Below are 13291 nucleotides of genomic sequence, written 5' to 3'. Positions count from 1 at the left end.
CTCCATGCATTTACCCTAGCTGGTCCCTCTGACACAATGGGGCAGTTTAGAACAAAGAAAATTACAGCACAGGAACAGGCCCTTCAGCCCTCCAAGCCTGTACCGACCATGCTCCCGAACTTATCTAAAACCCCTTACCCTTCCGGGGAACATATCCCCTCTATTCACATCCTATTCATGTATTTGTCAAGATGCCCCTTAAAAATCACTACTATATCCACTTACACTACCTCCCCTGGCAATGAGTTTCAGGCACCCACCATGTATAAAATCTGCCTCGCACATCTCCTTTAAACCTTGCCCCTCGCACCTTAAACCTGTGCGCCCTAGTAATTGACTCTTCCAACCTGGGAAAAAGCTTCTGATTATCCACTCGGTCGTTCCAGTGAGAACAAACCAAGTTTCTCCAACCTCCCCTCACAGCTAATGCCTTCCATACCAGGCAACATCCTGGTAAATCTTTTCTGTACCCTCTCCAAAGCCTCCACATCCTTCTGGTAGTGCGGCAACCAGAATTGAACACTACATTCCAAGTGCGTGACCAATCTACCTAACCCACACATCTTTGGAGTGTGGGAGGAAACTAGAGCACCCGGAGGAAACCCACGCAGACACGGGGAGAAAGTGCAAACTACACACAGACAGTGACCCAAGCCGGGAATCGAACCCAGGTCCCTGGCGCTGTGAGGCAGCAGTGCGAACCACTGCACCACCGAGTCGTCATCAACGTACATCTTTGATACTTTCATCTGCAAGTTTTCTTTTATAATAGGTTACATATAAAAGTTTAGGGTGGGTGTGAACAACACTTACGAACTCATGTTGAGAGCAATACAAATACACAGTGATTAAACAGGATACAGATGCTGGAAACTCACCTCCAGCCACAGTTCATTCCTGCTCAATTTGCCTGGATAATAAAGCTCAGGTTTCACACAGAGATACAGCACACACCAATTATTTTATTTTCAGCAGTACAAACAAGTAGGGAATTATTAATGAAGGAACAATTCTGTAGGTTACAGACCAGAGCAGTAACAAAAAGAATTTTAGTTCAATTCTTAACTCAAGAGGAAGTGATAGGACATTGGATAAAACTGAAAAGAAATCTGGTTTACCTGCAAGGACTTTCAACTTTTTCCTCTCAGCTCCTTCCTGTGAGCACCAGAGCTGTGGTTAATATCTGGAGTGGGTCTGAGAGTGCGTCCCGTTGATATACACGAGCAGGAAATGCCAATTTATGCTGGAAAGCTTAAAGATCAACATTCCCACTTTCGATGCATCGCATCCTTTTATATAGTCATCAAGGATTCATTAAATCTAGTCTAACTAAATACTTTAGAGTCAATTAGCACAAAACATTCGAATAGAGGGAGAACACAGGGAAATGGAATGTGCAGATAAGATAGATATGCAGATAACAATGGGCTGAATGACCTCCCAAAAGTTTAAAGTTTATTTATTAGTTCACAAGTAGGCTTACATTAACACTGCAATGAAGTTACTGCAAAAATCCCCTAGTCGCCACACCAGCGTCCGTTTGGATACAGTGAGGGAGAATTTAGCATGGTCAATGCAACTAAATGGCATGTCTTTCAGACTGTGGGAGGAAACCCATGCAGACACGGGGAGGACGTGCAGACTCCACACAGATAGCAATCCAAGCTGGGAATCAAACCCCGGTCCCTGGCGCTGCGAACCACTGTGCTGCCCAAGGGGGGGGAAGGAATTCGTATTTATATAGAGCAAGTCATGACCTCAGGACACTCCAAAGCGTTTCACAGCTAATGAAGTAGTTTTAAGTGTACTCACTGTTGTAACATAAGTAATGTGTACTCTCACTTTTGAGGGACTGAATCACTTATTGGACACACATTCGCACAGGCCACTGCTCACCAAGAAACTGCTTGTTGGGATTGCCTTTTGAAGTGAGCTCGTTTGTTTGCTAAAGTCCTGTGGTCTTGGTGTTCATGTGATGGCCAGGTGCGAGAACCAGAGCAACGCACAAAACAAAGCTCGAGTGATCCTGTGCCAGCCACTAGGCTGGCTTGGAATCCTGCCTCTGCTCGAAGTTAGTATCCTCAGTCTTCCCAGTGACAAAACTATATCAACAAATATCCAACCGATACTTTATTCAGCAAATTAGGTAACTGAACACTGGTAATTACATTATAAAAATGTCTGGTCTGTTCTGAGAGATTGTAAACTATATAAGCCCTTCATTGACAGGCAAAGTGCTTCGGACATCACACACACACTTTATTATTTCTCCCAATAGTACATTTTACAAGAAACCTAGTTGAATTAGAGATGTAAAGGGCAAATCTATAGATCCAACACTCCCAGTAACGAACTGTGCTTAAAATGATGGGAGATAGGATCACCAACACGATACACTGATTACCTGACCCACACCTCTACCTGACCCACACCTCTACCTGACCCTACACCTCTACCTGACCCTACACCTCTACCTGACCCTACACCTCTACCTGACCCACACCTCTACCTGACCCTACACCCTCCAAGTACAGTTCTCTGCTCTGTGTTCATGATTGGTGGATTTACCTCACAGGGTATATAGCTGCAGTGCCACTATAGACGGGAGAGAGTTATTGCATCCTGACAAGTTTATGTTACAGTTCCCATTATTAGGGTTGAGGACAGAGCGCAAGTCTTTCAGATGGGGACCGAATTATCTTCTGATCTGATTTTCTGACCTTGCCCGACCCTTTGCACTGACGACTAACTTGGCCTTGACACCCTGTACACACTGACTCTAGAAATTGACTAGTGTTGTGTGTGAGGTTCACAGGTTAGCTAAACAAGAAAGGTTCTCCAGGGAAAATCTAGTTCAGGATAGTGGAACTTGGATGGAGTGTAAATCTCGGCCCTGTCAATGACAGCTACATCCAAGGAATGAAATAAAAACAGCATTTGAAAATTTAATTCTTCAACAATCAAGGATTTACTAACAACACGTGCGCCAATGTGGAAGAATTCTTTTGAAGCAATGGTGAGTTACAAACTTATTAAAATTAGCTCCTCGATTTTGTTCAAGGTTACGGATAGTCCCTGCAGCAGCAATGTTAATCAGATGCTGCTCAGAATCAGACCTTGCATCAGCTTTAAGGAATGGCACTAACTCAGAACACTTTGAAAGAATGGAATGCTGCAGCAGCACAAATTGAATAGGCTCGTGGGGCTGATACAGAAAGTTAAACATCTGACACACCCTGTCAAATTCAGGCTCACCCTCTCAAAACGATGGCGGTGGTCGGGAAGGGGGGAAATGTGGGGCGGAGAGGGGGCATGGAGAGAAACAAATCTCATCTGGCACCAGCCAGTCACACATCAAGTTCCTGGTACCCGCTGAACAGTCACAATGAAACAGCACAGGGAAAGAAGCACCTGTCTCAATGAGTCAACCAACTCACATAGTATGATAGACAATCATACAGTTTCTTCACTCTGCACCAGTCTACTCGTCACAGTTCAGGCGTTAGACATTAGGTGAAGGTCTCTTTCTTGTGTGGACAGAATAGAATTTGAACAAAATGTTCATAATTTTCCCCAAGATAAAGCAGAACAAATTTTGTCCATTTCCTGGGAAAATAAATCTTATGGAAATAACATTATCCCTCCCTCACTACTTTTTAGCGCCTTGATAATAGTACTGATTCCATCACCAAAATCCATAATGTTACGTCTGAAGCACAGTAGAAAGGAGGTCATAACTTTTTGTACAAATAAAAGTGCAGCTTTGCATTTAAATACTTGCAAAACCTAGTTTTAAACTACGGATATACTCATGTCAGAGATGTAGTTATAGTCTTGCATACCAAGTGCTTTCACGCACAGTGATGGAGGCAGCACAGGATGACTCCTTTCCCAAACCCTAACCATCAAAACAATGTCTCTCGACACAATTAGTGCTGCGTGTGCTCCAGTTTCAGAACTGAAATGCCTGCAGTCTGTTTTCAATCACTGAAGGAGGACTCGCTGCCAGAGCTGTCTCCATCATCCTCTTTGACCCCATCAGGAACAGGGGCATCTGGAGTCCTGCGCAGGGAAAAAAAAATGTACGGGATAGTCAAAGAGCATAACCCAAGTAGAGGAATCAGCTACAGTTAATGATGAAAATACAATCTATTGCAAATAAAGAACGGAAATAAAGTTAACGCTTTGGATCTAAACGGTCCAACAGAAGTGTGGAAGGGTCACTTGGGTCAGAAATGTTGACTCTGTTTCTCTCTCCACAGATGCTGCCAGACCTGCTGAGCACCCCCAGCATTTTCTGTTTATAGTTCAGATTTCCAGCACCTGCACTATTTTGCTTTTAGCAGGAGATATTAGGTCAGATGATCAAATAACTTGATCAAAGAGGTAGGTTTGAGAGGGTGTCTGAAAGGAGGGAAGTGAGGTAAAGAATTCCAGAGCTTTCGGGAGGGAATTCCAGAGCTTGTGGCCAATAACCTGAAGGCGCACCCACCAGTGGAGGAACAATTAAAATCATGGGTGCACAAAGGGCCATTTGAGATGGTCAATAAATGTCAGCCTTGCCAACAACGTGCACACCCTGCGAATAGTTTAAAAAAGTAACCCCTCAAGCCCGCTTTGCCAGTCAATTGGATCATGGCTGGTCTGTGATCTCATTTACCATGTCCCTTTATACTATCATCCAATAAAATGCTGAGTGATTTTAGTCCTGAAATTTCCAATTATCCCATAGCATCCACTGCCTTTTGAAAGAGACAATTTCAGATTTTCTCTCCCCTTTGGGTTTCTATTTTTTGCCCCCTGGTTTATTTTGTTTGAATTTCGAGGGCCTGGTGGATTGGATAGGGCACTAGTGCCTCATAGAGGATAAATCGTCACACAGAACATCAGAAGCTGTTAGCAATTAGAAATACACACACCTCTCAACAAAAGTTTCTTTAAACTTTGTGAGTTGCAAACTCAGCTCAGACCCCTGGTTGAATGGACCACATTCCTCTGGTCCAACTGAATTAACCATTTATTAGCCAGAGACTTAATAACATTTAGTTAGAAATGTTAGAAGGCTGTGGAGACCAGGTCATTAAGTGTCTTTAAGACAGAGATAGATAGGTTCTTGATTAATAAGGGGATCAGGGGTTGTGGGGCAAAGGCAGGAGAATGGGGATGAGAAAAATATCAGCCATGATTGAATGGTGGAGAAACTCGATGGGCCGAGTGGCCTAATTCTGCTCCTATGTCTCATGGTCTTATTTAAACACAAGAAAACATTTCAGCAAAGGTTGATGGAAACTCACTCCAACAGATCCGGGTTGAGTCCTTCAGAAATCATCTTGTTCCTTATGGCCATAACAGGGACACCCTGCAATACAGAACGAGGATTTTAAAAATTATTCTACAAAGGAACAGAGCAGATGGGCAGGATTACAGCATTGCAGTGAGGGGATCAACATCAACAGTTAGTATTGGAAATTAAAACTTCTCAAATTTAGCTGTAAAACAGAACCCAGCAGCTTGAATTCCTGTCACATACAGAAAGACATAGGACTTGGGAGCAGTGGGCTATTCAGCCCTTTGAGCCTGCTCTGCTGGTCAGTTAGACTATGGCTAATCATGTTGTGGTTTCCCCCACTCCTACACATAATCCTCGCGGCACCTCCGTGTATCAAAAATCTGTCCAACTCTGTCTTGAATATGTTCAATAAGTCAGCCTAGACTGTTCTCTGGGAACAGAAATTCCACAGACCAGCCACCTCTGAGAAAAAAGTATCCTCTTCTCCACCTTAAGAAGTGAACCTCTTATTCTTAAACTGTGTCCCCCTCGTCCTAGACTCCGCACAAGTGGAAACACCCTCCTGATATCTAGTCTATTAAATCCTCTCAGGATCTCGTATACTTCAATAAGATCACCTCTCATTGTTCTGAGCTTCAACCTGATCAACCTTTATCAGAGGAGCCCCTGCCCCAGGAGAGCAATTTATACTAGACGGAGTAGCTTAAAGGAAGGTCAGACCAGGTGGCTAAAGAAAAATGTAGTCAGGGAGGATGGTCTATGAAGGCTGAACAAGCAGAGAGAGAAGCAGAAGGGCAGAGAGTGAACCAGAGCACGGGGTGCCTGTGGGGTTTTAACACAGAAAACACTTGTATTTAAACAGCATTTTTGAAAAACTCAACGTCCCAAAACACTTAATCACCAACAAAGTACTTTTTTTGGACATGTAACTGCTGATGGGAAATTCAGCAGCCAATCTGCACACAGCAAGTGTTCACATCGAACACTCCCTGGTACGGGTCAAAATGAGTGATGCAGTATTCCAGGATTCTCATTTTGTTTTCAGGGCTAGTTCTTAGTCATAACCTTTTTCATTTTTTGAAATGCATCGTTTGGCCATTTCAATCCTTTTGTCTTATTTCTTGGCTGCAGCTTTCCGCCCGATGTTAAGATACTTCCTAACTAACAAAATTTGTCTACCTGTGAGACCTTTCTATCCTTCACGGCTACCTTGCATTCGGCTATGATTTTCTTTTTGGACATTTTGTTTTCTTACAACTTATTCTCAGCTCTTTGATGATGAGTCTGGGAAAGGATGTGTAGATAGTTTGAGTCATGTTGAGATCAAAAAGGAGGTGGTATTGGGGTTCTTGAGAAACATCAAGGTCGACAAGTCTCCAGGGCCTGATGGGATATACCCCAGAATACTGAGAGAGGCAAGAGAGGAAATTGCTGGGGCCATGAGAGAAATCTTTGTATCCTCATTGGCTACAGGGGAGGTCCCAGAGGATTGGAGAATAGCCAATGTTGTTCCTTTGTTTAAGAAGGGTAGCAAGAATAATCCAGGTAATTACAGGCCGGTGAGCCTTACATCAGTGGTAGGGAAATTATTGGAGAGGATTCTTCGAGACAGGATTTATTCCCACTTGGAAATAAGTGGACGTATTAGTGAGAGGCAACATGGTTTTGTGAAGGGGAGGTCGTGTCTCACGAACTTGATTGAGTTTTTCGAGGAAGTGACGAAGATGATTGATGAAGGTAGGGCAGTGGATGTTGTCTACATGGACTTCAGTAAGGCCTTTGGCAAGGCCCCTCATGGCAGACTAGTGCAGAAGGTGAAGTCGCATGGGATCAGAGGTGAGCTGGCAAGGTGGATACAAAACTGGCTCGGACATAGAAGACAGAGGGTAGCAGTGGGAGGGTGCGTTTCTGAATGGAGGGCCGTGACAAGTGGTGTTCCTCAGGGATCAGTGCTGGGACCTTTGCTGTTTGTTATATATATATGTATATATATAAAAATGATTTGGAGGAAAATGTAACTGGATTGATCAGTAAGTTTGCGGACGACACAAAGGTTGGTGGATTTGCGGATAGCGATGAGGATCATCAGAGGATACAGCAGGATATAGATCAGTTGGAGACTTGGGCGGAGAGATGGCAGATGGAGTTTAATCCGGGCAAATGTGAGGTAATGCATTTTCGAAGGTCTAATACAAATAGGAAATATACAGTAAATGGCAGAACCCTCAGGAGTATTGATAGGCAAAGGGATCTGGGTGTACCGGTACACAGGTCACTGAAAGTGGCAACGCAGGTGGAGAAGGTAGTCAAGAAGGCATACGGCATGCTTGCCTTCATCGGCCGGGGTATTGAGTTTAAAAATTGGCAAGTCATGTTGACACTTTATAGAACCTTAGTGAGGTCGCACTTGGAATATAGTGTTCATTTCTGGTCGCCACACTACCAGAAGGCTGTGGAGGCTTTGGAGAGGGTACAGAAAAGATTTACCAGGATGTTGCCTGGTATGGAGGGCATTAGCTATGAGGAGAGGTTGGAGAAACTTGATTTGTTCTCACTGGAGCGACGGAGGTTGAGGGGGAGACCTGATAGAAGTCTACAAGATTATGAGAGGCATGGACAGAGTGGATAGTCAGAAGCTTTTTCCCAGGGTGGAAGAGTCAATTACTAGGGGGCATAGGTTTAAGGTGCGAGGGGCAAGTTTTAAAAGAGATGTACAAGGCAGATGTTTTTTTACACAGAGAGTAGTGGGTGCCTGGAACTCGTTTTCAGGGGAGGTAGTGGAAGCGGATACGGTGGTGACTTTTAAGGGGCGTCTTGACAAGTACATGAATAGGATGGGAATAGAGGGATATGGTCCCCGGAAGAGTAGGGGGTTTTAGTTAAGTCAGGCAGCATGGTCGGTGCAGGCTTGGAGGGCCGAAGGGCCTGTTCCTGTGCTGTAATTTTCTTTGTTCTTTCTTCTCACTTTCACTCACTAGTTGATCCAAAATCTTTTGCAGTTTATCTTCAGAGTTGGCAATAAGAATGGCATTATTGGCATATCTTTTATTATTAAAGATGTAATCCCAACTAATAAAAGGATTTCAATCTCTCCAAGAATATATTCACTTTACAAAGGGAGTAAATCTGGGGAGAAAACACAACCTTGTCTGACCCCTCTCTCAATCTTCATAAAATTGCTGAGGTTGTTCTCAACTTTTACAGCTGCAGTTTGTTCCCAATAAAAAATTCTCATCAGGAAGAGATAGCTGGAATTTCTTGGACAAACAATAAGAAATCACGATGTTGATGGGAAAGATCGATGGTAAAAGAAATCAAGCTAGGCAAGAACAATCTGTCTAAAGAACTCTGCATACTGGACAAATGCACCATCAACAAAGGTGATCCACGCATCTACAACAGGTATAACATGGAGGGCTATGATTGACATCACCTTCTTAGGGCAACAGAAAGAGAAGTTCCCACATCAGCAATGTGACAATCACAGAATCCCTACAGCACATTGAGCCTGCACCAACAATAATCCCACCCAGGCTCTATACCCGTAACCCTACATATTTACCCTGCTAAACCCCCTGACGCTGAGAGGCAATTTACATGGCCAATCAACCTAGCCTGCGCATCTTTGGACTGCAGGAGGAAATCGGAGCACCCGGAGGAAATCCACAGACACGGGGAGAACGTGCAAACTCCACACAGTCACCCAGGGCTGGAACTGAACCTGGGTCCCTGGAGCTGCGAGGCAACAGTGCTAACCACTGTGCCGTCCTCAGCTCATGACAAGCTCATTTGTTTTAGTGATGCGGCTGAGGGCCAAGTATTAGCCTGGACAAGGAGGAGAACTTCCCCTATTCTTGATTGAAAAAGTGCCATGGACTCTTTTGCATCAACTCGGTTTAATGTCTCATCCGATGGACAGCGCCTCCCTCCAATAGTGCGGCGCTCTCTTAACTCCACCAAAAGCACAATCTGGACTATCATCTCTGTTGGGTGAAACTTGAACCTTAACCTTGTGAATCAGAGGGGAGAAGGTGACCCATTGAGGTATGGCTGTTATTAAAGTCAAGACTCCTACCACAAAGAAAAAGAAAATGAACACACCACTTGCACCATCTTCAGGTATCTTGCATATCGAGGGTCTTTGGCTACAGTAACAACATTTTCTGTTAGAGAATCGGCTTTGCTTTGGGTTGTAGATTCAATGTTTTGTTGGACCTGAAAAATAAAAGCAGCTGCAATTAGAGGCAAAAAATCAAGCGTATTAATATCTTAATGAAAGGAATTAAAATTTTAACAAACAGGTCCAAAATCCATCCAACAAATTTCCTCATATACAGAACAGACAGATGGAATCAAAATATCCCATGAAGTGCACCCATGTATTCCAGGATGACTGATGGCAAGGGGAGGGAGGGAATGGCAGATCCAGTTCCAGGACGTCACAGAAGTATGTCTTATTTAAGCAGTTACTCTGAAGTGTAGTGAGATCAGCAAGTGCAGCAACTTTCCCGGCATCTGACAAGGCAGCCCTTCCAGGTATGGTACCCACCGCTTACAACAGGCATGTTGTTATGAATGAGATTTTCCAGCTATAGGCAGCGACAGACTGTAAAACCAATACAGGAACATTAAAAACTTGCATTTATATAGTACCCTTAACAGAGCAAAATATCCCAAGGCACATCACAGGAGCATCAAAAAAAAACCTGACACCGAACCATGAGGAAATATTAGGACAGGAGGCTAAAAGCTCGGTCAATGATGTAGGTTTAAGGTGCGTCTTAAAAGGAGAGAATGAGAGGGTAGGAATGGGAGTTCAAGGTAACTGAATGCATGACCAACAATGGCGCAGTGATTAAAATCAGGAATGAACAAGGCGGCAGGTTGGAGCAACACATCTCAGAGGGCTGTATGGCTGAAGGAGATTCCAGACGGATGCGTGAGGCCGCGGGAGGGATTTGCTAACAAGGATGGATGAAAATTTTAAAATTCAGGCACTGCTTAAACAGGAGCCAAGCTAAGATATCGGCAGCAGAGTTTTACACGAGTTCACATTTATGGAGGGTAAGAGGCCAGCCAGCTGAGCATTGAGGTGGTCATGCCTAGAGGTAATAAAGGTATGGATGAAGGCTTCAGCAGCAAACCAGGCAAGACTGGAATAAAAGCAAAACACTGCAAATGCTGGAAATCCAAAATAAAAATAGAATGTGCTGGGAAAACCTCCACATGTCTGGCAGCATCTGGGGAGAGAGAGTTAATGTTTTGAGGCCAATATGACTCTTCTTCAGATAGAGTATTTTTTTTTTGTTTATATCCAATTCAATCCAATCAAAGTCCAATTCAAAATGAGACATTCCCGATCCAAGCTGTAACAGGCTGGCCGCTTCCTGTCCTGGGCTTGATCTACATGTTCCAAGCTGATTGGAGTAGGCATTGCACCTCCTCCAAGGTTTGATCTCATTTGCATCAAAGCCAAAAGGCCGAGATGCCGCTTTAAAAAGTTGCTTCAAATGAAACCTCAGTGTAACCTCATGACTTCAACCATGGCAGGACAACAAAACTACACTCGATATTAGCCAAAAGGCTGAGAAATGATATTAAGAGTAATGTGTTTTGAAGAATCACATTGGACCCAAAACATGAACTCTCTCTCTCCACTGATACTGCCAGGCCTGCTGACTTCTTCAGCACTTTTTGTTTGAGGCATGATTGGAGAAGGACTATGTTTCAGAGGTGAAAAAAAATCTTAATGGTGGACTTTATTTGACACTGGACACTCATCTTATGGACAAGTAGGACGCCAAGGTTATGAATTATTTGGTAGCAGAGTTTTGAATATGCTTGATTATGGAGGGACAGAATGGGAACCTGGCCAGAGAATAATGAAACAAGCTAGAGGCAATAGATGTGGATGAATGGTTCAGCAACAAATGAACTGAGGCAAGGTTAGAGATAGACGATGATCTGGAATAGGCAATCTTAAAGATGGAGAGGATGTGAAGTTGAAAGCTTATCCAGGATCAAGTAGCAAGGTTGCGAATGGTCTGGTGCAGCCTCAGGAAGCAAGTTGTCAGGGAGAGGGATGGAGTCCGTTGCTAGGGAACCAAAGACAATGGCTTTGGTCTTGCCAATATTTAGCAGCAGGAAGCCAGGAGGGAGATCCAACATGCACATTAAAAAAAAAATCCACTGCATTTTTCTGCCGCTTGTTTGTTGCTCTTTGAACATATCAGGCCCAAACTGATGATAAACTACTCTGTCAATCCGTGCAACATTGTGGGATCGTAGCACTGACCTTTGATCCAACCGAATGGGAGAGCACAGCAAGAAAGGAAAGCAGGAGAAGAACAAACTCTCTAGCAGCTGGTCGGAGGACGAGAAATGGGTGAGAGACGGAACCCTGCAGTTACTGAAGCAGGGTCATCTGTTAAAAGAAGGATTCCATGATAAAGCACACCCGAAATAGCTGGCCCACTAATACTCTCAAAGTGGAGCCTTTGTAATTGACCAGATTATGGATGGTGAATGATTAGAATGATTTGCATGAGTCAGGAAGTGCCGTGACATGTGTCGATGGTATAAGTGGCGGGGATTGTACTGCACTGAAGTGGAAGCTGAGATTATCTAGCATATAAAAAGGATCAAAAGGCTCATGTTGTGTTAATATGAACAGCTTTAATGCAGCACCATAATGAATCATATTACAAGATAATGTAGAGGCAGGATATAATTCTTAATCCAGCCTTTTCCTCACAATTGACCAAATTAATCTAATACAAGGAAATCAAGCTGTCTGAAGGCTCCTACTTTGACAATCATGCAGCGAAGCAGCCATGATTCTTATTGCAGACTATCTGGACCATGACAACATGGAATACTTAAACAAAAAGAACACTAAATATGAAACTCTTCTGCCCATTACTCAACTCCAAGTTGAACTTTAGATTAGAATGCAAACCTTTAAAATGAAAAACACAAAAAGATCTATATTTAGAGTGACTTTATTGTGCAAAAACATTCTGAGAAGCTTCGTAAGAGTATTCTCAAAAAAACTGACACCGAGGCACAAAAGGAGATATTAAGACAAGTATCTTAAAACTCGGGAGTAAGAGATATTGTGTTAAGGAGCATCTTAAAGATGGATTGAGAGGGAAGTAGAGAGGCATTGGAGCTTTAGCGAGGGAATTCTGGAATTAAGGGCCTATGCAGCTAAAGACAGCCGCCAGTGGTGGGACAATAGAAACTGGGGGTGTGCAAGAGGTTGAAATTAGAAGAGAACGGGGGTCTTGCAGGGCTGTGGGGCTGGAGGAGGTTACAGATTTACGGAGGTTAGAGGATTGAGGCCAAGGGGGATTTTGAAAGCAAGGATGAGAATCTTAAATCTGAGGCTTTGCTGGAGAGGAGCCTCTTCCTCTCCAAACCTAAGAGTGGTGGGAAAAAGATCAAGTCTATCAACACTCACCTAGCCTGTTAAATAATGCAATCCTGAGCCCGACCAAACATTCCCATATTGTGCTCCAGTAAAACGCCTTGAATTGCAGTCTATATACCTCAGTGAACCAGAGGGACTTTTCCCACTCATACTCCATAGTTCCTATGGGCTTTCTGCAGGCAATTACCAATTAGGAACCAGAACTAGCATCTTCTGCACTACTTTAGTTGGGTGAGCTACTTTGTATACTGTTTTCAGGGAGAGAGAAGCCATTTTTTGAGGGGAAGGCGACTAGTCCAAACAAGAGGTGCATGCAGAGCTCCTTTCCAACACTCATCCCAGAACAATCTCACTCAAAAATTACTATATATACTGCTCATCTTAAATATGTGCTAACCACCCTGCACCCATCCTACCCCAATTCTCCAAAGATTCCACAATCACAGTTGTAGCACAGAATTGCTCAAACCTACCTTTTAATTGTAGAGTCAACAAACATTCAATTATGGAAGACCAATACATCACACATGATAAGCAAAGGGTAGCTGAAATATGTGACATATCACATG

General features: G+C 43.5%; 1 protein-coding gene across 2 annotated transcripts in view; it reads right to left on the bottom strand.

Annotated features, from left to right (window-relative positions):
* Positions 1 to 942: 942 nt before the first annotated feature.
* Positions 943 to 13291, bottom strand: part of washc3 (WASH complex subunit 3) — a 36790-nt gene continuing 24441 nt past the window's right edge. Inside the window, exons 5-8 of one of the 2 annotated variants that reach the window (XR_013498699.1) lie at positions 9392 to 9505; positions 5295 to 5359; positions 2439 to 4062; positions 943 to 2404 (exon numbers count right to left, since the gene is read on the bottom strand). Coding sequence is in view for 1 of the 2 variants with exons in the window: in XM_078219558.1 (XP_078075684.1) it covers positions 3981 to 4062; positions 5295 to 5359; positions 9392 to 9505 (261 nt within the window). In the remaining variant the exon portion in view is untranslated. Of the gene's footprint in view, positions 4063 to 5294; positions 5360 to 9391; positions 9506 to 13291 lie in introns of both variants that reach the window. The other variant, XM_078219558.1, reaches the window with a different exon arrangement.

The sequence above is a fragment of the Mustelus asterias genome, chromosome 9, assembly GCF_964213995.1.
Source record: "Mustelus asterias chromosome 9, sMusAst1.hap1.1, whole genome shotgun sequence".
Classification (NCBI taxonomy): Eukaryota; Metazoa; Chordata; class Chondrichthyes; order Carcharhiniformes; family Triakidae; genus Mustelus; species Mustelus asterias.
This window is presented reverse-complemented; position numbering and strand designations above follow the sequence as displayed.